The following is a 26,508-nucleotide window of genomic DNA, read 5'->3' on the forward strand; positions in this document are numbered from 1 at the left end:
ACTGTTCTCTCCTGTTCCTGCCTCACCTTTCTTACTGCTGCTTCTTATCTTCTTCCTTCCGCTCTCTTCCTCCATTCACCTTAAAAAAATGTAGCATGTCCAAGAGTTCTTTCCTAATCCCTAATTCTTGTTTAAAATCCTCTTCTGGAGTGATAGCATATATTCTCATGTAGGACTTGCTATCATTATGTAAATGACTTCCAAAATTCCAGACCTCTCTCTCCTAAAATCCAGGAAAATATGCCTCCCACAGGACATGTACATTCTGGGTTAACACATTGTGCCCAAAACGTAAATAATCATCTCTCAAACCAAACCTCCACACGAGTGTATAACCAGCCAGGAGGTCCCATCTCTTTAACTACTGGGGTTTGCAGAAGTCTAAAGAAGCCCAGACTCGAGGACCCTCATCACCCTCAGGGAGCCCAAGGTAACACTCCAGATAGCCAGTAAGTTTATAACTTTCCCTGTGGACACAGGAGCTACACATTCTGTCTTACTTGCCCACTCTGGGCCTCTGTTTCCATCCCAGGTTTCAGTTATGGGGATTGGTAGAAAACCCTCCTTCCCAAACCAAACTGCTAAGCTGGCCTGTGCCCTGGAGGGACATCCTTTCACACACTATTTTATGGTCATTCCATTCTATCCAGATCCTCTCCTAGGCAGAGATGTTCTCCAATTATTAGAAGCCACCCTCCAACAACAACCCAAAAATACTACCACCCATCTTCTTCTATCTCTAACTCTTTCTCTCTCTAATAACCCAACAGTACCTACCATGCTGTTACCTCCTGACCTCATTGATCTGGGACACCTCCAAGCTGGTCATAGCTTCCCACTGGAAGCCAGTCCATATCCAACTGAAACCTCAAACTAAATTTCCTTTGAATCCCAAGTTTCCCATCTCCAAAACCCATAGGGAGGGGATTAAAACTATCATACTGATTACTTGCCCAGGGACTCCTCATCCTTACTGACTCGCCCTGCAACACTCCCATATTGCCAGTACACAATCCCTCAGGAGCCTATCACTTAGACCAGGACCTTTACCTAATAATGAGGCAGTTATTCCCATTAACCCAGTGGTTCCCAACCCTTTCTCATTTTACGGTCCTGGATCTAAAGACACCTTCTTTACAGTGCCTGTCATCTTGACTCTTATTATCTCTTTGCCTTTTCATGGGAAGATTCCACATGTATCCTTTAGGTCTCAACAGCTGACATGGACAGTTCTACCCCAAGGCTTCAGGGACAGTCCCCACCTCTTTGGGCAAGGCTTGGCACAGGATCTAACCACTTGTGACTTGCAGGATAGCACTCTCTTACAGTATGTGGATGACCTTCTCCCATGCAGTTCATCCCTCAAGACTACCCAAACTCACACTGCTCAGCTCCTCAATTTCCTAGGGTCCCAGGGATATTGGAACTCTCCAGCCAAAGCCCAGCTTACTACCTCTTCAGTCACCAATTAGGTATACTCCTCACTCCAACCTCTAGAAGCCTGACAACAGACAAAATTCAAGTGCTCCATGACCTACAGCCACCCAAAACAGCAAACTACATTCTCTCCTTCCTGGGTCTGGCTAGCTTTTTCAGGCAGTGCTCCACAACTCTGCATGTCCTGTCAAGCCGTTATACCAGACAGTTAAGGACACCCCCTCATGAGTCCCTCACCTCCCCTAACCCAGTAGCCAACTCCTTTTACAACTCAGGGATGCTCTCACATCTTCCCCACTTTATCTCTTCCTAACCCTAACCATCCTTTCCTCCATACACATAAAAGACAGGGTATCAACACAGGCCTCCTCACTCAACCAACTGGACCTTCCTATAAGCCAGTGGCATACCTGTCCAAGCAGCTTGATGCTACGGTTCGTGGATGGCTACCATGCCTTCGAGCATGGGCAGCAGCTGCGGAACTAACTAAGAAAGTCCTAAAACTTACCTTGCTCCAACCAATAACTGTATTCTCCACCCATTGACTACAGGACCTCTTAAATCAAAATCTCTTCCCCTCTGAGCCCTTCATGAATTCAAGAATTCCACCTTCTCTTTATAGAAAACTCCACCATTACCCTCTGTTCTTCATCTTCCCTCAATCCTGCCACACTTCCCCCCATCCCCACCCTCTTTAAATGCTAACCATTCGTGTCCTAAGGTGCTAGAGGACCTGCGATCACCCCATGAAGACTTCTTTGGTTACCCAATTTCCTCATCTGACTTAACCATTTTTGTGAACAGCAGTTCTGTAATGGGTTGTGACAAACAATGTAAAGATGCATATGCAGTATGTCACCACTGCCTTAGTTCTAGAAGCCGACTGCCTCTCTGAAGGGACCACATTCCAAAAGGCTGAATTTTTTGCACTTATCAGAGCTCTCACTCTATCCAAAGACAAACAGGTTAACATATACACGGACTCCAAACATGCTTTCCTAATTGCTCATTCATATTCGGCTATTTGGAAGGAACGTGGATTCTTGACCACAAAGGGATCACCAGTGGTCAATGCCAATCTGATTTCCAAACTTGTAGAGGCACTACAACTGCCATCATAAGTGGCCATCATACACTGCAGAGGACATCAAATTTCCTCTGATCCTATAGCTATAGGCAACAACAAAGCAGACTCCATAGCACGAGAACTAACGGAAAAATTCTCAGCAGCCCCTATCCTATTTCTATCCCCCACAATTAAACTTAACTATTCCCCATAAGAATGACAGGACCTAATAACCCAAGGTGGCCATTTCGGGGAGGATGGCCAGATCTTCCTGGGGGACCAAATTGCCCTCCCTAAACAGCAAGCTTACCGTTTATTGATGGACATTCATAACTCTCTTCAAATTGGCCCCAAATCCCTTTTCCAGTTTTTACAACCCCTCTTTTACTCCCTAGGAATGACAACTACTCTCCAGCAGGTCCACTCCACTTGTTCTGTCTGCTCTACAGTATCCCACAAGGGGGCATCAAACCTAAACTACCCACACATCAGATGAGGGGTCACCAGCCAGGCGAAGACTGGCAGATTGACTTCACTCACATATCTAGGCACTAAAAGCTTCACTACCTACTTACTTTTCTTGATACTTCTTCAGGTTGGATAGAAGACTTCCTATCTCCAGGGAAACAACTGACACCATCACCTCCATCCTCATTGAGCAGATCATTCCCAGGTTCAGACTTCCTAACTCCATTCAGTCAGACAATGGTCCAGCCTTCACTTCTCAGGTTGTTCAACTAGTCTCCAAAGGCCTCAACATCATTTGGAGGATCCACATCCCCTACCATCCCCAATCCTCAGGTAAATTTGAGAGGGCTAATGGCATTCTCAAGGATCATCTCACTAAACATCTCACTAAACTTGCTATTGAACTCAGGCTTTCCTGGCCCAATTTCCTGCCATTATCCCTCACCCAAATTCAGGCAGCCCCTAGAGCCCCCTCAGGCTTTAGCCCCTTTGAGATACTCTATGGGCACCCTTTCTTAATCAACCAAAGCTTTCCAATCACTCTTAGTCCCCTTGTGTTCTACCTGCCATATCTCACACTTCTACACAAACTCCTAAAGGAATGTGCAGATTGATATCTTCCTGCACCATCCATTGCCTCAATCCCAGCGCAACCACAAACTAAATTGGACCCTCTTCAACCAGGTGATGCAGTCTTACTTTGGGAACTGTGTCCTTAATCATTGGAATCTTGCTAGACAAAACCCCATACAGTCATACTTACTATGCCAATGGCAGCCAAGCTTTTGGGCCATTCCCCCTGATATCATGTCTCCTGCCTTAAAAAGACACATGTTCCAAATGTCCAGTCCTAGACTTCCACCATGCCGGGGCCCACCAAGCTCAAGATTTCTCATCAACCCTCTTCTTCTTTTACTAATCATTACTCTCTCTCAAATTTCTATCCCAACCCAGAGATGGTGCTTCTACATCCAAGCGACATGGCACCAGGATGGTACCATGCACTCTCAGTTCAAAACATCCTCGCCAAAGCATTACAGGAAGAGGAAATGGAAAATAACAATGAAAACCAACAGTGGGAGGTAGGACAGTAAAGGGGGGAAAAATAATCAAAGTGGAAAACAAACCATGTTTAGTAACAGAAATAAACAAATATGGATGGAAGAACAACCCATATCTCAATAATAACCCTAAATGTTAATGGCTTAAACTCACCAATTAAGAGACACAGGCTAGTAGAATGGATCACAAAACAAGACCCAACAATATGCTGCCTACAGGAGACGCATTTGATAGGAAAAGACATACATAGGCTGAAGGTGAAAGGTTGGGAAAAATCATATCACTCATATGGACTTCGGAAACAAGCAGGAGTGTCCATACTCATATCAAATAAAATAGATTTCAAGCCAAAGTTAATCAAAAGGGATAAAGAGGGACACTACATACTGCTTAAGGGAACCATACACCAACAAGACATAACAATCATAAATATTTATGCCCCAAACAATGGTGCAGCTATGTTCGTCAAACAAACTCTTCTCAAGTTCAAGAGTCTAATAGACCACCATACCATAATCATGGGAGAATTCAACACACCTCTCTCGCCACTGGACAGATCTTCCAAACAAAAGTTGAATAAGGAAACTATAGAACTCAATAACACTATTAATAACCTAGACCTAATTGACATATATAGAGTATACCACCCAACATCAAGCAGTTACACTTTTTTCTCAGCAGCACATGGATCCTTCTCTAAAATAGATCATATATTATGTCACAGGGCAACTCTTAGACAATATAAAGGAGTAGAGATAATACCATGCATCTTATCTGATCATAATGGAATGAAACTGAAAATCAATGATAAAAGAAGGAAGGAAAAAGCATACATCACTTGGAGAATGAACAATAGGTTACTGAATGATCAATGGGTTATAGAAGACATCAAGGAGGAAATTAAAAAATTCTTAGAGATAAATGAAAACACAGACACAACATATCGGAATCTATGGGACACATTGAAAGCAGTTCTAAGAGGAAAACTCATTGCTTGGAGTTCATTCCTTTAAAAAAGAAAAAACCAACAAATAAATGATCTCATACTTCATCTCAAAATCCTTGAAAAAGAAGAGCAAAACAACAGCAAAAGAAGTAGAAGGCAAGAAATAATGAAAATCAGAGCTGAAATTAATGAAATCAAAACAAAAGAAACAATTGAAAAAAATTGACAAAACTAAAAGTTGGTTCTTTGAAAAAATAAACAAAATCGACAGACCCTTAGTGATGCTAGCGAAGAGAAGAAGAGAGAGAACTCAAATTACTAGCATACGAGATGAAAAAGGCAATATCACAACAGACACTTCAGAAATACAGAAGATAATCAAAAACTATTTTGAATCCTTATACTCCAATAAATTAGAAGATAGTGAAGGCATAGATAAATTTCTTAAGTCATATGATCTGCCCAGATTGAGTCAGGAGGATATAGAAAACCTAAACAGACCAATATCAATTGAGGAAATAGAAGAAACCATAAAAAGACTACCAACTAAGAAAAGCCCAGGACCGGATGGGTATACAGCAGAATTTTACAAAACCTTTAAAGAAGAACTAATACCAATACTTTTCAAGCTACTTCGGGAAATAGAAAAAGAGGGAGAACTTCCAAATTCATTCTATGAGGCCAACATCACCCTGATACCTAAACCAGACAAAGACAGTTTAAAGAAAGAAAACTACAGACCAATATCTCTAATGAACCTAGATGCAAAAATCCTCAATAAAATTCTGGCGAATCGGATACAAAAACATATCAAAAAAATTGTACACCATGATCAAGTAGGATTCATCCCTGGGATGCAAGGATGGTTCAATATACGGAAATCAATAAATGTTATTCACCACATCAATAGACTTAAAAATAAGAACCATATGATCATCTCGATAGATGCAGAAAAAGCATTCGACAAAGTACAGCATCCCTTTATGTTCAAAACTCTAGAAAAACTAGGGATAACAGGAACATACCTCAATATTGTAAAAGCAATCTATGCTAAGCCTCAGGCTAGCATCATTCTGAATGGAGAAAAACTGAAGGCATTCCCTCTAAAATCTGGAACTAGACAGGGATGCCCTCTCTCTCCACTTCTGTTCAACATAGTTCTAGAAACACTGGCCAGAGCAATTAGACAGACGAAAGAAATTAAAGGCATCAAAATAGGAAAAGAAGAACTTAAATTATCACTATTTGCAGATGATATGATTCTATACCTAGCAGACCCAAAAGGCTCTACAAAGAAACTACTAGAGCTAATAAATGAATTCAGCAAAGTGGCAGGATATAAAATCAACACGCATAAATCAAAGGCATTCCTGTATATCAGCGACAAATCCTCTGAAATGGAAATGAGGACAACCACTCCATTCACAATATCTTCAAAAAAAATAAAATACTTGGGAATCAACCTAACAAAAGAGGTGAAAGACTTATACAATAAAAACTACAGAACCCTAAAGAGAGAAATAGAAGAAGATCTTAGAAGATGGAAAAATATACCCTGTTCATGGATAGGCAGAACTAACATCATCAAAATGGCGATATTACCAAAAGTTCTCTATAGGTTTAATGCAATGCCAATCAAAATCCCAACGGCATTTCTTGTAGAAATAGAGAAAGCAATCATGAAATTCATATGGAAAAATAAAAGACCCAGAATAGCAAAAACAATGCTAAGCAGGAAATGTGAATCAGACTTCAAACTATGCTACAGAGCAATAGTAACAAAAATAGTAATAGTAACAAATAGTAACAAATAGTAATAGTAACAAAAACAGCATGGTACTGGTACCAAAACATGCGGGTGGACCAATGGTACAGAATAGAGGACACAGAAACCAATTCACAAAACTACAACTATCTTATATTTGATAAAGGGTCTAAAAGCATGCAATGGAGGAAGGATAGCATCTTCAACAAATGGTGCTGGGAAAACTGGAAATCCATATGCAACAAAATGAAACTGAATCCCTTTCTCTCGCCATGCACAAAAGTTAATTCAAAATGGATCAAGGAGCTTGATATCAAATCAGAGACACGCCGTCTGATAGAAGAAAAAGTTGGCTACGATCTACATACTGTGGGGTCGGGCTCCAAATTCCTCAATAGGACACCCATAGCACAAAAGTTAATAACTAGAATCAACAAATGGGACTTACTCAAACTAAAAAGTTTTTTCTCAGCAAAAGAAACAATAAGAGAGGTAAATAGGGAGCCTACACCCTGGGAACAAATCTTTACTCCTCACACTTCAGATAGAGCCCTAATATCCAGAGTATACAAAGAACTCAAAAAATTAGACAATAAGAGAACAAACAACCCAATCAACAAATGGGCCAAGGACCTGAACAGACACTTCTCAGAGGAGGACATACAGTCAATCAACAAGTACATGAAAAAATGCTCAACATCTCTAGCTGTCAGAGAAATGCAAATCAAAACCACCCTAAGATACCATCTCACTCCAGTAAGATTGGCAACCATTATGAAGTCAAACAACAACAAGTGCTGGCGAGGATGTGGGGAAAAGGGTACACTTGTACATTGCTGGTGGGACTGCAGATGGGTGCAGCCAATTTGGAAAGCAGTATGGAGATTTCTTGGAAAGCTGGGAATGGAGCCACCATTTGACCCAGCTATTCCCCTTCTTGGTCTATTCCCTAAAGACCTAAAAAGAGCATGCTACAGGGACACTGCTACATCGATGTTCATAGCAGCACAGTTCACAATAGCAAGACTGTGGAACCAACCTAGATGCCCTTCAATAGACGAATGGATAAAAAACATGTGGCATTTATACACAATGGAGTATTACTCTGCATTAAAAAATGACAAAATCATAGAATTTACAGGGAAATGGATGGCATTAGAGCAGATTATGCTAAGTGAAGCTAGCCAATCCCTAAAAAACAAATGCCAAATGTCTTCTTTGATATAAGGAGAGTAACTAAGATCAGAGTAGGGACGAAGAGCAGGAGAAGAAGATTAACATTTAACAGGGATGAGAGGTGGGAGGGAAAGGGAGAGAGAAGGGAAATTGCATGGTAATGGAAGGAGACCCTCAGGGTTATACAGTGGAGGGGGTAGAGAGAGAGGAGGGGAGGGGAGGGGAGAGGTGGGGAGGGGGGAGGGTGGAGGATGGGAAAGGCAGCGGAGCACAACAGACACTAGTATGGCAATATGTAAATCAATGGATGTGTAACTGATGTGATTCTGCAATCTGTGTATGGGGTGAAGGTGGGAGTTCATAACCCACTTGAATCAAAGTGTGGAATATGATATGTCAAGAAATTTGTAATGTTTTGAACAACCCACAATAAAAAATTAAAAAAAAATAAGTGCTATTAAGGAAATACATGTGTCGTCACACAGAATCTAATATAGAACTGATGACCCATAGATTTTATTCTGTAACACCAACCCATACACACTTATCTACTCTTCAAATTCTCTCAGTGAACATAATAAATTCCATCATTTTTGCAAAAGCAAAATTCCCAATGAATTCTCAGGAACTCTAACCCATGTCCCCCAATAGAAAATTTATTTTTCAAATGCCTGGATTATTGTGAAATGTGAGTTTCTAATGATTGGCTTCTCTTTTTTTTAATCTTTTTGGTTTTGGGGGGGTTGTTTTGTTGTTGTTGTTTTGTCTTTTTTGGAACTGGGGGTCAAACCCAGGGCTTTGTGATTGCAAGGCAGATGCTTTGCTACTGAGCTACCTCCCAGCCCATCTAATTAATGGCTTCTATTCATGAAAAGCAGACATTGCTAACTGACTCAGTTGGCATACTTACTGATAAAAGAGACAGACAATAAGATTTCCTTCAGCAGGAAAAGTATCAGCAACAAGGCAAGAAGAAGCTTGGAAAAAACAAAATGACTCTGGTGAGGAATGGTTTTTTCCCTGGGATCTGAAGGATAAACCAAATTAGATTCATCAGTAATGAATTCTATTTTTATTTCCAGTTCCTCCTCTATGAGATGGCTTTTTCTCACTGTGATCAAAATATTTAAAAAGAACAACTTAGAGCAGAAAAAGGTTACTCTGGGTTCATGGCTTCAGAAGTTATTTTGGGTTCATGGTTTCAGTCCATGGTCAGCCTTCTCCATTGCTCTGGGTCTGAGGTGAGGCAGAACATCATGGAAGAAGGGTGTAGTGGAGGAATGCTGTTCAGCTCAAGACAACCAGGAAGCAGAAAAAGCAAGCAAGGAGCCACAGAAAAAAAATATAATCCACTGAGGAATGATGTTGATCAAATTATATTGTCATATCATGTACATGTATGAATATGGAACAGTGAATCCCACTAGTGTATATGATTATAATGCACCCATTAACATATATAAATAAAAAGTGTATAATCAAAGGGCATGCCCCAGTGACCTAATTTCTTCAGCCACACCTGATTACCAAACAGTAATTCATTCTAATTATTAATCCATCAATATGTTAATTAATCCACTGATTTGTTTATGGTTCTCATAACTATTTTGTCTCCAACTGTTCCCGAATTGCCACATAAGCTTTTCAGGGCACATCTCTTATTCACAACATAACATTCTTCCCCTAGTCCCCAAAACTTCATGTCTATCTCACAACGGAAAAACCATTTAGTCCATCTCCAAGAGTCTCCATAGTTTTCAAAGTTCTATCATTTCCCAATAGACCAAGTCCAAAGTCTCCTCTGAGACTCAGGACAAACTCTGTGTTGTGAGTGGTTTGAGGTGGCTAAGGGAACAGAGCACCAGTCAACCCAAGTGCAAGAAAGAACAATCAGGTGCTGAAGACAAGCAATGATGGTGCCTCATAACCACCTGTTAATCAGTGGGATCTCCTGACCAATCCTGGAAGGACATGGATCTCAGCAAGATCCCCTGACCAACCCCAGTAGAACAAGGGACACTAAAACCCTCCCTTTCCTGTCCCAAGCCCTCCCTTCTTGACCTAAGCCCAATAAAATTCCAATCCGACTGAGCATGGGCGCTATCCTCCTGGACCCACTCTGTTGGACTGGAGGGTCTCTCCCAGGATCAAATCTCAATAAAACCTGGTTAAGCTGCTTTTAATCTGCCTCCTTTTGGTCACAGGTGCCTGACCTCACATCTGGTGCCAAAACCTGAGAGGGCTTTTCAGCCCTCCCCATAGGGAGAACCCTTCTCAACCCACAGGGTTTGAGGTCCACCTCTACTTCAAATGAACCAGGAAATTTCTAAGCTGCTATTTATTTCCTCTCCTTTCATCTAGGCCAACAGGAGTGGGGTAAAATCCCTCATTTCTCCTGGCCTTCCAGCGCCTCTTGGTCTTGGGGGGTCTATCTGTAAGGCATGCACATGCCATAGACCCCCACCTGTTCTGCTGAAAGCTCTGGGAACTGTGGAGATGTCCCCAGTCCTTGTGTGAGTCATTCTGATCCATTTGGGCCCCCCGTGGATTGCAGGAACACCTCAACCCCTACTCAGCCCTTATCTGTAACTCAGGTGAGTGCAATAAGAATTTGGGATGCCCTTTTTTGCTCCCACCCACCCCCAAGGGTGCCAGCAGGTCACAGAAAACACCGAGTACTCCTTAGATCCCAAAACTCCTTTGGGTGGTCTGTATTCCAGTTTTGCCAAATTAGGACTCACTCAAGACATATGCCATAAGCACCTGGTCCTTCACTCCACTATGGCCTGGCCCAGTGTGAGTTAGACAATGGGTCAAAATGGCCCCCAGAAGGAACTTTTGATTTTCAAATCCTCACTGATTTGGTCAATTTCTGTCACCAGCAGGGAAGTCCCTTAGTTCAGGCTTTTTAAGATTTGCTCCCATCCTACCCTCTGCTCTACCTGTTCTACTGCTCAAGTCTTCCTTGCTAGGGAAAATCTGCTCTCAGCCCCACCTTCCCGTCTTCCCCCTCCCAACCCAGGTCAATCCTCTCCCTCCTCCCCTCTCACAATGGCACCCTCCCCTCCTCCAGCTACCACAGCTCCTCCTCCCCTGCTCCAGAACCCTCCCCCTCTATTCTTCTCCCCCTCCTCTCCCTCCTTCTCTCCTACAGTCATGATTCCTCTGCCCCCTCTTCTACTGATACAACCCTTCCCCCTTGCCCCTCAGGATCCCTCCACCCACTCACTCCTCTCTTCTCCTGTCAGTGCCCACACAGGATCCCACCAGGCCTTCTTACCAGCTAACCCAAAGCTCCTTTGTCCTCTCAGGAAGTGTCAGACACCAAAGGATTGTCCAAGTACACGTCCCATTCTCACTTCAGGATCTTTTTTTAATTTATTTTTATTTCTTACATACATGACAATAGTGGAATGCATTACAATCATAATTATCCATTCACAGCACAATTTTTCATAACTCTGTACATAAAGTATGTTAACACCAAATTATGCCATTTTACATGAGCTCTCTTATTTTTTTTTGCATTACAATTCTTAATACACTTTTATACCACAATTTATCATATCTCTGTACATAAGGTATGTTGACACCAAATTCACATCTTCATACATGTATTTTGTATAATGATGAGGGTCTCCTTCCACCATCCATGCTATTCCCATTCTCCCTCCTTTTCCCTCCCACCCCTATTCCCTATCTAGAGTTAATCTTCCTCCCATGCTCTCCCTCCCTACCCCATTTTGAGTCACCCCACCCCCTTACATTAGAGAAGACATTCGGCATTTGTTTTTGCAGTATTGGCTAACTTCACTTAACATAATCTGCTCTACTGCCATCCATTTCCCTGCAAATGCCATGACCTTATTCCTTTTTAGTGCTGAGTAATATTCCATTGTGTATAAATGCCACATTTTTTTATCCATTCATCCACTGAAGGACATCTTGGTTGGCTCCACAGTTTAGCTATTGTGAATTGTGCTGCTATAAACATTGATGTGGCTCTGTCCCTGTAGTATGCTGTTTTTAGGTCCTTTGGGTATAGTCTGAGAAGAGGAATAGCTGGGTCAAATGGTGGTTCCATTCCCAGCTTTCCAAGGAATCTCCATACTGCTTTCCAAATTGGCTGCACCAATTTCCAGTCCCACCAGCAGTGTATGAGTGTACCTTTTGCCCCCACATCCTTGCCAGCACTTGTTGTTTGTCTTCATAATGGCTGCCATTCTTACTGGAGTGAGATGGTATCTTAGAGTAGTTTTAATTTGCATTTCTCTGATTGCTAGAGATGATGAGCATTTTTTCATGTATTTCTTGATTGATTGTATATCCTCTTCTGAGAAGTGTCTGTTCAGGTCCTTGGCCCATTTATTGATTGGGTTATTTGTTTTTTTGGTGCTTATCTTGTTGAGTTCTTTATATACCCTAGAGATTTGAGCTCTATCTGATGTGTGAGGGGTAAAAATTTGTTCACAGGATGTAGGCTCCCTATTCACCTCACATATTATTTCTTTTGCTGAGAAAACACTTTTTCGTTTGAATCCATCCAATTTGTTAATTCTTGGTTTTAATTTTTATGCTATAGGCATCTTATTAAGGAAGTTGGGGCCCAGCCCCATGTGATGGAGATTAGGGCCTACATTTTCTTCTATTAGTCTCTGGTTTAATTCCTAGATCCTTGATCCATTTTGAGTTAACTTTTGTGCAAGGTGAGAGATAGGGATTCAATTTCATTTTGTTGCATATGGATTTCCAGTTTTCCCAGCACCATTTGTTGAAGAAGCTATCCTTTCTCCAGTGCATGCCTTTAGCACCTTTATCTAATATAAGGTAGTTGTAATTTTGTGGGTTAGTCTCTGTGTCCTCTATTCTGTACCATTGGTCAACCAGCCTGTTTTGATGCCAGTACCATGCTGTTTTTGTTACTATTGCTCTGTAGTATAGTTTACCACTTCAGGATCTTTACCAGATTGAAAAGCACATTGGATCCTTCTCTGCTGACTCTTCTACTTATATTAAGGAATTTTGATACCACTCTCAGGATTACAATCTTACCTGGCATGTTGTCTATGTCATTCTCTCCTCCACCCTTATGCAGGACCCGCATCCAGCAGTCTGTACGAGATCATGCTAATCAAATTCAACTAACACATATAACTCTCCCCTCAGGTGAAGCAGCCATTTCCCAAACCAAACCCAACTGGGACTACCAAGATATCCTACAAGGTCACCGTAACTGAACTCACATGGTTCAATATCTTACAGCAGGCATGCAGGCGGTTTCCAATAAGGTGGTTAACTTTGATAAGCTAAGAGAAATCAGATGAGAATCCAGCCTTATTTCTTAACCCCCTCATCAAATATACTAAGCTGGATCCTGAGTCTCCTGCTGGGGCTACAGTGTTAGCAACCCATTTCATTACTCAATCGGCCCCTGATATTAGAAAAAAAAAGGCTAAAATGAGCTGAGGAGGGCCCTCAGACCATTATCTGAGATCTGGTGAAATGGCCTTTAAAGTCAATAATACCCAGGAGGAATCAACTGAAATAGCCAGGCTGGCTCAATTGCACAAAAAAGTAACACTCCAAACCCAGGCCTTGGCAGCTGCCCTTCAGCCTAGGCCTCCAGCAAAAGCTTCACAGGGAAAACAACATTCCTCTCCGCCAGGGGCTTGCTGCAAATGTGGATGCAAAGGTCACTGGGCTCACCAATGCCCAAACCCATGGCACCCCTCCAGACTGTGCCCCACCTGTAAGCAGACAGGACATTGGAAGAGTGACTGCCCCATGGCTGGCCCTTCGTCTGCACCTCCACATGAGGGTATGACCAGCCAGAAGGTCCCATCTCTTTGATACTGGGGTTTGTAAAAGTCTAAAGAAGCCCAGACTTGAGGACTCCCATCATCCTCATGGAGCCCAAGGTAACACTCCAGATAGCCAGTAAGTTTATAACCTTCCCTGTGGACACAGCGGCTACACATTCTATCTTACTTGCCCATTCTGGGCCTCTGTTTCCTTCCCAGGTCTCAGTTATGGGGATTGATAGAAAACCCTCCTTCCCAAACCAAACTGCTAAGCTGTCCTGTGCCCTGGTGTTAGAGTCTGTAAACAAGTCTGGATGGCGCCTGGCAAAATGCCAGAGGGAGTGGTTTGTGAAGTAATGCCATGGAGCCATTAAGTGTGGAGATTCCTTATTGGTTGACTGATGTATCTAGTTTATGCTAATTAAGATAAGCTGTGTGGAATGTATAAATACTGCTCCTGTCCTACAAAAAACGGCTTCCACTCCTGCTGTATCAATGTACACAAGTTGTTCGTCAACCCCATTTATTTTGCTGCAGCCGGACTGCGGCACCCTGGAGGGACACCCTTTCACACACTATTTTATGGTCATTTCATTCTATCCAGATCCTCTCCTAGGCAGAGATGTTCTCCAATTATTAGGAGCCACCCTCCAACAACAACCCAAGAATACTACCACCCATCTTCTTCTATCTCTAACTCTTACTCTCTCTAATAACCCAACAGTACCTACCATGCTGTTGCCTCCTGACCTCATTGATCTGGGACACCTCCAAGCTGGTCATAGCTTCCCACTGGAAGCCAGTCCATATCCAACTGAAACCTCAAACTAAATTTCCTTTGTGTCCCAAGTTTCCAATCTCAAAAACCCACAGGGAGGGGCTTAAACCTATCATACTGGTTTCTTGCTCAGGGACTCCTCATCCTCACTGACTCCCCCTGCAACACTCCCATATTGCCAGTACACAATCCCTCAGGAGCCTATCACTTAGACCAGGACCTTTACCTAATTAATGAGGCAGTGATTCCCATTAACCCAGTGGTTCCCACCCTTTCTCATTTTACTGTCCTGGATCTTAAAGACACCTTCTTTACAGTGCCTGTCATCTTGACTCTTATTATCTCTTGTCAGGCTTCTCATGGGAAGATTCCACATGTATCCTTTAGGTCTCAACAGCTGACATGGACAGTTCTACCCAAGGCTTCAGGAATATCCCCACCTCTTTGGGCAAGCCTTGGCACAGGATCTAACCAATTGTGACTTGGGGGATAGTACTCTCTTACAGTATGTGGATGACCTTCTCCCATGCAGTTCATCCCTCAAGACTTCCCAAACTCACACTGCTCAGCTCCTCAATTTCCTTGGGTCCCAGGGATATTGGGTCTCTCCAGCCAAAGCCCAGCTTACTACCTCTTCAGTCACCAATTAGGTATACTCTTCACTCCAACCTCTAGAAGCCTGACAACAGACAAAATTCAAGCTCTCCATGACCTACAGCCACCCAAAACAGCAGACTACATCATGTCCTTCCTGGGACTGGCTGGCTTTTTCAGGCATTGGTCCCCAATGTTGCATGTCCTGTCAAGCCCTTATACAAGGCAGCTAAGGACACCCCCTCATGAGCCCCTCACCTCCCCTAACCTAGTAGCCAACTCCTTTTACAAGCTTAGGGATGCTCTCACATCTTCTCCCACTTTATCTCTTCCTAACCCTAACCATCCTTTCCTCTATACAGATGAAAGACAGGGTATCAACACAGGCCTCCTCGCTCAACCAACTGGACCCTCCTATAAGCCAGTGGCATACCTCTCCAAGCAGCTTGATTCTACGGTTTGTGGATGGCTATCATGCCTTTGAGCATGGGCAGCAGCTGCGGAACTAAGAAAGCCCTAAAACTTACCTTGCTCCAACCAATAACTGTATTCTCCACCCATTGACTACAGGACCTCTTAAATCAAAATCTCTTCCCCTCTGAGCCCTTCATGAATTCAAGAATTCCACCTTCTCTTTATAGAAAACTCCACCATTACCCTCTGTTCTTCATCTTCCCTCAATCCTGCCACACTCTCCCCCCATCCCCACCCTCTTTAAATGCTAACCATTCCTGTCCTAAGGTGCTAGAGGACCTGCGATCACCCCCATGAGGACTTCTTTGGTTACCCAATTTCCTCATCTGACTTAACCATTTTTGTGGACAGCAGTTCTGTAATGGGTTGTGACAAACAATGTAAAGATGCATATGCAGTATGTCACCACTGCCTTAGTTCTAGAAGCCAACTGCCTCTCTGAAGGGACCACATTCCAAAAGGCTGAATTTTTTGCACTTATCAGAGCTCTCGCTCTATCCAAAGACAAACAGGTTAACATATACACGGACTCCAAACATGCTTTCCTAATTGCTCATTCATATTCGGCTATTTGGAAGGAACGTGGATTCTTGACCACAAAGGGATAACCAGTGGTCAATGCCAATCTGATTTCCAAACTTGTAGAGGCACTACAACTGCCATCATGAGTGGCCATCATACACTGCAGAAGACATCAAATTTCCTCTGATCCTATAGCTATAGGCAACAACGAAGCAGACTCCATAGCACGAGAACTAACGGAAAAATTCTCAGCAGCCCCTATCCTATTTCTATCCACCACAATTAAACCTAACTATTCCCCACAGGAATGACAGGACCTAATAACCCAAGGTGGCCATTTCGGGGAGGATGGCCAGATCTTCCTGGGGGATCAAATTGCCCTCCCTAAACAGCAAGCTTACAGTTTATTGATGGACATTCATAACTCTCTTCAAATTGGCCCCAAATCCCTTTTCCAGTTTTTACAACCCCTCTTTTACTCCCTAGGAATGAGAACTACTCTCCAGCAGGTCCACTCCACTTGTTCTGTCTGCTCTACAGTATCCCACAAGGGGGCATCAAACCTAAACTCCCCACACATCAGATGAGGGGTCACCAGCCAGGCAAAGACTGGCAGATTGACTTCACTCACATACCTAGGCACTAAAAGCTTCGCTACCTATTTGCTTTGCTTGATACTTCTTCAGGTTGGATAGAAGACTTCCTACCTCCAGGGAAACTGCTGACACCATCACCTCCATCCTCATTGAGCAGATCATTCCCAGGTTCAGACTTCCTAACTCCATTCAGTCAGACAATGGCCCAGCCTTCACTTCTCAGGTTGTTCAACTAGTCTCCAAAGACCTCCACATCACTTGGAGGATCCACATTCCCTACCATCCCCAACCCTCAGGTAAGGTTGAGAGGGCTAATGGCATTCTAAGGATCATCTCACTAAACATCTCACTAAACATGCTATTGAACTCAGGCTTTCCTGGCCCAATTTCCTGCCATTATCCCTCACCCAAATTCAGGCAGTCCCTAGAGCCCCCTCAGGCTTTAGCCCCTTTGAGATACTCTATGGGAACCCTTTCTTAATCAACCAAAGCTTTCCATTCACTCTCCCTCCCCTTTTGTTCTATGTTAGAGTCTGTAAACAAGTCAAAATAACACCTGGCATTTTGCCAGGGGAATGTTAGAGTTCGTAAACAAGTCTGGATGGTGCCTGGCAAAATGCCAGAAGGAGTGGTTTGAGAAGTAACAAAAGCGAGCCATTAAGTGTGGAGATTTCTTATTGGTTGACTGATGTATCTAGTTTATGCTAATTAGATAAGCTGTGTGGAATGTATAAATACTGCTCCTGTCCTGCAATAAACGGCTTCCACTCCTGCTGTATCAATCTACACAAGTTGTTCATCACCCCCCGGTTATTTTGCTGCAGCCGGACTGCGGCAGTTCTACCTGCCATATCTCACACTTCTACACAAACTCCTAAGAGAATGTGCAGACTGATGTCTTCCTGCACCATCCATTGCCTCAATCCCAGCACAACCACAAACCAAATTGGACCCTCTTCAAGCAGGTGATGCACTCTTACTTTGTGGACTGCATCCTCAATCATTTTAATCTTGCTAGACAAAACCCCATACAGTCATACTTATTATGCCAATGGTAGCCAAGCTTTTGGGCCATTCCCCCTGATACCATGTCTCCTGCCTTAAAAAGACACATGTTCCAAATGTCTAGTCCTAGACTTCCACCATGCTGGGGCCCACCAAACTCAAGATTTCTCATCAACCCTCTTCTTCTTTTACTAATCATTAATCCCTAACAAGTTTCTATCCCAAACCACAGATGGTGCTTCTACATCCAAGCGACATGGCACCAGGATGGCACCACCCACTCTCGGTTTATGGGTCAATGTAATCGCCTTTCCACTGGCTGCAATCAGGCGGTCACCCTTATCATTACTGGATTCAACCAAGCCACCTCGTCCCACATTCGTGCAGCAATGCTATACTTCATATCAGACCAAACTAGGAATCTTATAAACACTGGCCTAACACCTGTGGTGGGTGCCCTTATAATTCATGCAAGACACACTTTCTAGATAAGCCTTGTTATGAAAAATGAGCATACACAAAATTAACTATTTGGGACCCATGGGACATGAAATGAGCATCTGATGTTCATGGTAAATTTTATTCTTCGGGTTTTGCCAAGCTCCCCTCAGCCTTTATTGTAATCTGGAGAACTTATGTGCAAGTGTCCCCTCAAATTCACATAACCATCCAGGAACAAGAGAAAGGTGGATGGACGCAGTTGCCCATCCTAAAGATGACCCTTTTTCATGGATGGCCCTAGTACATCAGGGCCTTCAGCTTCTCAATTTATCCAAAGTTAATAACATTTCAGACTGTTTCCTCTGCACAGGTTTGGATCATACTCCTTTACCTGTGATTCCCATTGATCTTCCTCTCAATACCTCAACCAACACCCAAGAATCCCCCTCTCTAGCCTTTCAGGAAGTACCCCTTTTTCATAACTCATCAGGGAATTTCTCTTGCTGCTACATTTCCTCTGGTTCAGTACCCTGTGACCAGATCATTTGAATCTCTTCCCCCACTTTTTCTCCTCTGGAGGTTCTTTTTCAGGTGCAATGGTACCCTAACAAAAAATCTAAGCCTCAGCATGCCCTTCACTTTTTGTGTTCCTTCCACCTTGGTTCCTCAATTAACTCTGTACAATGAGGCTGAATTAACATGACTTATTACCACCTTCCTTTCCAGAGCAAGATGAGCCTGTCTTTCTAATAGTAGTAGTTGAACTCTCCCTGGCCTTCTCACTTGCTGCCTCCAGACTGGGGGCAAGAGGACTTGGTTATGCAGCAACCACTACTTAGAAGCTTGAACAACAACTTTGGGAAGTGGTAGAGGCATTGATTGCCTCTCTCACTTCCCTGAAAAGGCAAATAGCATTGATTGCCCTAGTTTCACTAGAGAACCATCAAGCCCTAGATCTCCTGACAGCAGACAAAGGAGGAACCTGTCTATTCCTGAAAGAAGAATGTTGCTACTACATCAATGAAACTAGATTGGTCAAAAATAATGTCAACATCCTCCATTTTGGGGGTGAAAAGCTTAAACAGCAACAATCAAATGACCAGGCTGGCTAAACTCAACCCTCATTATGTGGCTGACTCCCATTCTCACTACTATATTAGTAATTGAACATCTATGAATGATTGCTCCATCCCTCCTCAGGTTCACCTGTAAGCGCAGGGGTGAAATTGCCAGAGTGACCTACAACCAGATGCTCCTTCATGCCTACAGTTGCCTCCCTACCAAACCAAAACCCAAGCCATTCCCTTCTCTCCAATACCCCTAGCAAAGAGGAAGTAGCCAGATGGAATTCATCATCCTATATCATAAAAAAGGCTGGGATGTTAGGTTGATTTCAGGTGGCTAAGGAAACAAAGCACCAGGCAACCCAAGTGCATGAAAGGACAATCGAACAGGTGCCAACAGACAAGCAGTCATGGTGCCTCAAAACCACCTGCCAATCAGCAGGCTCTCCTGACCAATCCTGGAAGGACATGGATCTCAGGCAAGATCCCCTGACCAACCCCAGGAAGACAAGGGTTTCTAAAAACCTCCCTTTCCTGTCCCAAGCCCTCCCTACCTGCCCTGAGCCCAATAAAATTCCAATCCTGAGCCTAGGCGCATTTCTCCCAGACCCACTCTGTTGGACTCAAGGGTTTCTCCCAGGAATGAATCTCAATAAAGCCTTATTCAGCTGCTTTTAATCTGCCTCCTTTTGATCACGGGTGCCTGTCCTTACAAGTTGCATACTTCCAATATACAATGGCATAAAGTAAATGTTCCCAATCCAAAAAGGAGGGATAAGGATATAGAAGGAAAGGACAGAACCAAAACTCAGGCAGATATTAGTTTCTGTAACTCCATGTCCAGCATCTTGGTAATATTGTGGTGAGATGTAATCTTCAAAGGGCTTCTGCAGCACCACCTAAATGACCTTGTGGTTGTCATCCACGTGGTCTCTTTCTTAGGCTGACTCCATCTACAGCCAACAGCTTTCCTCAGCAGACATTCCACAATACTGGCATATCTTTTTTTTTTTTTTTTTTTTAGAGAGAGAGAGAGAATTTTAATATTTATTTTTTAGTATTCAGAGGACACAACATCTTTATTTGTATGTGGTGCTGAGGATGGAACTCGGGCCGCAGGCATGCCAGGCGAGCGTGCTACCGCTTGAGCCAAATCCCCAGCCCACTGGTATATCTTATACCCTGGGATCTCCATTCCAGCTTCAGCTTCCCCTTCACAGCTTCATGCGTGCCCTTTCGAGGGAATCCTACAGGGATTCCAACACAGCTTCACTTTGAACCCTCAGGTCTTCCTTTGAAATCTCTGTGGAAACTTCCATGATCCTCTGGCTGCCATCAGCTGAACAGCTCTACTCTGCCATGCCCTCCCCCCATGATGTTCACCTCAGAGCCAGAGTGATGGAGCTGACTCACCATAGACTGACCTCTGAAATGTTGATCCCAACTAAAGCTTTTTCCTGTAAATTGTTCTTATCAGGTATTTTGGTCACAGTTATAAAAAGCTAACATCTTTCTCTTCTACTCTTTAATTTTCTCCCATAAAGCACAACAACTACTACTGTGAATATTTGAAATAATATGAAAATTAAAATTAGAAAAAGTCAATTATGTTTATTATGTTTTAAAAACTTTATAAAACACCCAAAAGCACAGATTTCTACCATTGAGATTAACTATTGTTAATATTTTGGCACATGTCTTTTCAGAAATTTTTGAAGTGTGTACAACATATATGAACATTTTTCCATTTGATTAACATGCATATTTACTGATTTCTGATTCACTATTTTCTTTTATACTGTATCATAAATGCTTTTTCAACATAATCTCTTATTAATATTTTTGTTATGGTTGCTCATTACTTCATTACATATTTAAATAATACTATGTCCAACTTAAAATATGCTATACAAGATAAATCATTATGACCAACTTTCATGTTTTTACTATACAATCAACCTTTTAGGTCACTATTTTATGGTCAGAAAGCCTTTTCTCAACTGGGGGTATAGCTTCATGCTACAGCGATTTTGCCTAGGATATACAAAACCTGAAAATGATCACTACAAAAGGTGTTGGGGGTCTTGCAGTCACTTCCATTAAGATGAAAGCACTAAGGGGGCTGGGGATATAAGTCAGTTGGAAACACCCTGGGTTAAATCCTCAGCACTGAAAAAAAAAAAAGATAAAAGCACTAAATAAATAGAAAGAATTTTTTTAATTATGTATATTGTCAATGATGAGGAGGAAAAACTCAGTATTATATTCTTTCAGTTTTGGAAATACAGGTACACACATTTTTATATATTCCTATATGGAATGGTATACAATAAAATTCAAAATCTGATTTTCTGTAATTGATAATAGTAAAGAAAGTATTATGGATTTTTCCCCCACTTTGCAGCTCTAAAACACCTTTATTCCTATGTACAGGCAGCACAATCCTCAGACATTCCTGGGTGTCCCAGACATGAATACTTCAGAGAAACAGCAAGTAACATTACCTTGGCCCTGCTTATTAACTGTTTCTTCATTCTTCACCTCAATTAATTAACATTGACCACTGGAAAATGATCTTTTACCTGCAGGAGAATTTGAGTTGACGCCTGAGGACCTCAGTTCATTTTTCAAACTCACTTCAGCATAATTTGTTCCCAAAGCCATCTTGAGAAGAAACCTTCTGCTTTTTTCAGAAATCCCATGCCATCTTTTCCTTAAAACATATTAAAAATGAGATTCCAGCCTGAAAGCAAATTACTCTACCACTTAACTAGATGTAATAATTAGACACATACCTGAGAGTGAAATCACTGAGGTCTCATCCTCAGGACAACCTGAATGAGAATTTCAGCCTCCAAACAGTAGATATAGATAAGTGTAACAAAAATGGGAACTCAAAAGAAATAGGAAGGAAAGGAAAAGAGGAATCAAGCAATTAGAGAAGTCTTTCCCAAGAACTTCATTCCGTAAACTAACCAGGAAAACTGAAATTTGTGGTTCCACATGCAAATGTAACTTATTACCCAAACAACCTGAGCAACACTTCCTTATATTGCCTTCATGTTATCAGGTTTGACTAATCAGGCAGATTTTTTGTGCCACATTCTAAGGTGATCATTACACGAATCTCAGATGACAGCCTCCCCGTGTTCAGAGCCACCTTCCTTTAGCATGGTGGGGAATGAAAAGTCTGAAGGTGTCCTCTGTGCTCTCTGCTTTCCCTGCTGCTCACAATCAGCACCATCATCAACCTTCATTCATTTTGCTATTGGTCACCTCCAGAACTCCTGAAAGCCATAATAAAAGAGGACGCCACCTTTTATTCTTCCCTTATCTCTCCTTTTACCCCCAAAACACCTTAACAACATTCTCTGAAGGTATATATGAATGTAATTAGCAGTTGGGAAAATTAAATGAAATCACGAGTAGAAGAGGAAGAACTTAAACTGAGTGCCAAATCTGATTTATTTTTTCAAAGGCCAAAATGAAAACAATCCAAAAACTAAATCTTTCATGTGGGACCATTCCACAGAGCTGCTCTCAACCAACTCATGCCCAGGTTCTTTGCCTCAGTTCTCACCAAATGACTTCCCTTCTTTTAATAACCCTACCTAACTCTTTTTTTCTCTTATATCTGTCTTTTTTCTCTTATATCTCCTCTCATATCTTCCCCTCTCTCTCACCTCTATATTTGTTTCCACTGATTTCCACATTTATTTTATATCAAAATATACTGAAATCACTAAATTCACAGTAATACCCCTAATTCTAATTCAATGCCTCAGATTTCATTTTCATTTTTTTAATTTCCACATTTCTTCCACACTTCAGTGACATAAGGAAATCTGTGTTCGTTATCTGTAACTTTTTACTTATTTGTTAACTCATTTGATTATACTCTGGATGTTACAAATCTCTCATCTTGTGCCATCATTCCCTAAGACACTGTTCTTCCTAATACATTTCTTACTCCTTAATCTAATCTTCTGACCCTAGCCTAAAGCCCTCTTAGCTCTTATTGATGTTCTCACACAGGGCCAGCCAACTATACCCCACAAAATGAACATTCTGCTCACTTTGCTGAAGTTCTGATCCTGTGCTAAGACACCCCTCAAATTTACAACACGTATGAAAGAGAGTCAGTGTCCTACAAGATAGTATTCACCTGAACATTCTAGTCCAAGACCAATATGAACAATTCATATTGTTCTCTTAATTTGCCTGGTTTCTTGGGAATACAGAGGAGTATTTTAGGAACATGGTGTATTACTGCTCTACTTTTCTTTAAGGATGAATCAGATCAGATTCTTAAAGTTTATCTGTAGCCATCCTGGCCTGCCTGAGCTCTCACAGCCCACACAAGGTTACTCCCATGGATAGAAGTCCTCACCATGTAAGGATCAATTTCCCTTCTGGGGTTTGCCACCATGTGGAGAGCTCTCTTATCCAGCTCAGTTTATGAAACCCACACCATGTCTGTCTTCTGTGTAGATATTTTGTTCATCCTTTTGGGGCTTTGATGTCCCATACCAGGTCCTCAACTACCAGCAAGAATTCCTTCTTGAAACAAACAAGAATGCGTACAGAGGGGCTGGGGCTGGGGCTCAGCAGTAGAGTGCTTGTCTTGCATGTATGAGGCCCTGGGTTTGATCCTCAGCACCACATAAATAAAATAAAGGTATTTGTCCATCTACAACTAAAAAAAATATTTTTTTTAAAAAAAGGAATGTGTACAGAGATCCTACAGATTGGGAGAAAATCTTCACCACCAGTGCATCAGATAAGGCATTAAATTCAGGATATACAAGGATATACAAAGAACACAAAAAACTTAACTCACAGCTGGGCTCAGTGGCACACACCTGTAATCCTAGCAGCTCAGGAGGCTGAGGCAGGAGGATCACAAGTTCAAAGCCAGCCTCAGCAAAAAGGAAGGCACTAAGCAACTCAGTGAGACCCTATCTCTAAATAAAAAATACACAAAATAGGGATGAAGATGTGGCTCAGTGGCCAATCACCCCCAAATTCAATTCCCAGTACCAAAAAAAAAAAAACTTAATTCAGAAATATAAATAAACCAGTCAATAAGTGGGCAAAAAAAATTTCACAGAAGAAGAAATACAAATAGTGTGTGTGTGTGTGTGTGTGTGTGTGTGTGTGTGTGTAATATTCAATATCTCTACCAAGTAGGGAAATGCAAATTAAGAATACACCAAGATTCCTTCCTACTCCAGTCAGAATGGCATTTATAAAGGACACAAGTAACAATAAGTATTGGTGAGGATGTGAGGGGAAAGTTACTCTCGTACATTGCTAGTGGGACTGCAAATTGGTGCAATCACTCTGGAAAGCAGTATGGAGATTCCATAGAAAACTTGGAATGGAACCATTTGACCCAGTTATAGCACTCCTCAACATATACCCAAATGACAGCATACTACAGAGATGCAGCCACATCCATGTTTATAGCAGTTCAACTCACAATAGCCAAGCTATGGACAAACTTCAATGGATGAATGGGCAAATAAAATGTGGCATATACACACAAATCTGATTTATTTTTTCAAAAGCCAAAATGAAAACAGTAAAGAAGATTTAAATAATGGCATTTTCCAGTAATTGGATAGAACTGGAGAATATCATGCTAACTGAAACAAGCCAATCCCCCCCCCAAAAAAAAAAGGCCAAATGTTCTCTATGATGTGTGGATGCTAACCCAAAATAAGAGAGGTTGGAGAGGGGAATAATAGAAATAGATTGGACTAGCAAAGAGAGACAAAGGGAAGGGAGGAGAGAGGTGAATATGAAAGACAGTCAAATTAATTGGTCATAACCAGTATAACTCCACATTCTATATGACCACAAAAGTGGGAACCAAAATAGAATAAGTTATACTTTATGTATTTATGTTCTGCCAAAATACATTCTTCATTCTACTGTCATGTAGAACAAAATTAAAAAAAAAAATTAATGCCTTCTTTACCTTGTTTATTTGGTGAGTTCCAACACTGGACTCTCTACATACAGACATCCTCTTTACCCTGCCTGGTCTCTGAAATCCACACAGGTTTACCCTCTGCAAGGATGCCCTCCTCACCACAATTAGGCACTGAATCCCAACCAACATTGGAACTAACACTGTTCAGCGTTGTCTACTTGATTCTCCCAGATGCTGAGATTTCATGCCAAGCTGCACTTCTCCAAGGACTCACTCCTCACCCAAAAGGGGCTCTGACTTCTCACAGAAAGTGACTTCATGCATAAATACTTCCCTATCCTGCTTATGTTCCCCATACCTGACCACAAGACCACATAGATGGCTCTTCTCACAGGCTGACATCTCACACCAACCTTCCCCTATTGGGGACACCTCATCAATTCTCCTGTCCTTTGCTACTCTGCTCTGGACCACTGCCACTTGTGGACAGCCTCCTCACCATGTTCAGGCTCTGATTATCCATGCCAGAAGACACTCCCACCACCACCACAGTGAGGTTTTCTTCACTTTTCAGGGGCTCCAATACCACTGTCATGCCAAACCCCTTCACTGCCACTTTTCCCTGCTTGAGCTCTAAGGCCCTATGCTACATTGATTCCACCTGCTCACCCCATCTACAGCAAACACCTACTTTGCCCTTTGCCATCTAGTGCTTAATTTAGGAATGAAATTTTTAGTAGGAAAAGGGTGCTACAGTGCACAAAGAAGTCTTATGTTCTCTGCAATTAATTTTTGTACTTCACAAAATACATGCATTTAGACAGTTGTGCATACACAAACCCTCCTCCCAATAATAATAACTGATTCTAAAAGGCTTTCTCATCCAACTTATTTAAGAAAATATGTTTCTAAAGTTATGTCTCTCTCCCTAGAATAAGTCATATTGTAAATAGGTTACACTGTATCCGAAACAACCCCTAAAGCTGAGTGGTTTATAATATTTATTTCCCACACACATTACATGTGGGCTTAGGATGTAGATCCTAAACTGACTATAAGTTGACTTGGATCATTTCTGAATGTTTTCTCATTCTGGAACCCAGGTGGGAGGCATAATAAGGAGGATGTCCACACATGCAGTGTCCCACAGCACAGTACCAGGGTACAAGAGGATTGAGAAGGTATCCACAATCATTGAGGGGCTCCTTGTAAGTTGAACTGTGCAGCAGCATCCTCAATTTGGATCAAGTGCATATTGTATTCATTCTGATCTATTGGCCTATGGATGTCACTTGGATAAACCTGTGAAAGGGCAGAAAAAAGACACTCCACACATAGGAAGACATGTAAATAGCATCAAAGTTTAATCCTTTCT

General features: G+C 42.0%; 1 protein-coding gene across 1 annotated transcript in view; it reads right to left on the minus strand.

Moving 5' to 3' along the window:
* Nucleotides 1-22,057, minus strand: part of LOC114082178 (C-type lectin domain family 4 member A-like) — a 37,058-nt gene extending 15,001 nt beyond the window's left edge. The window contains exons 1-3 of the mRNA XM_071610375.1: nt 21,991-22,057; nt 21,778-21,908; nt 8,831-8,947 (exon numbers count right to left, since the gene is read on the minus strand). Coding sequence (XP_071466476.1) covers nt 8,831-8,947; nt 21,778-21,859 — 199 coding nt within the window. The 5' untranslated portion in view covers nt 21,860-21,908; nt 21,991-22,057. The remainder of the gene's footprint in view (nt 1-8,830; nt 8,948-21,777; nt 21,909-21,990) is intronic.
* Nucleotides 22,058-26,508: the final 4,451 nt, after the last annotated feature.

Source organism: Marmota flaviventris, chromosome 3 (assembly GCF_047511675.1).
Source record: "Marmota flaviventris isolate mMarFla1 chromosome 3, mMarFla1.hap1, whole genome shotgun sequence".
In the NCBI taxonomy this organism is placed as follows: Eukaryota; Metazoa; Chordata; class Mammalia; order Rodentia; family Sciuridae; genus Marmota; species Marmota flaviventris.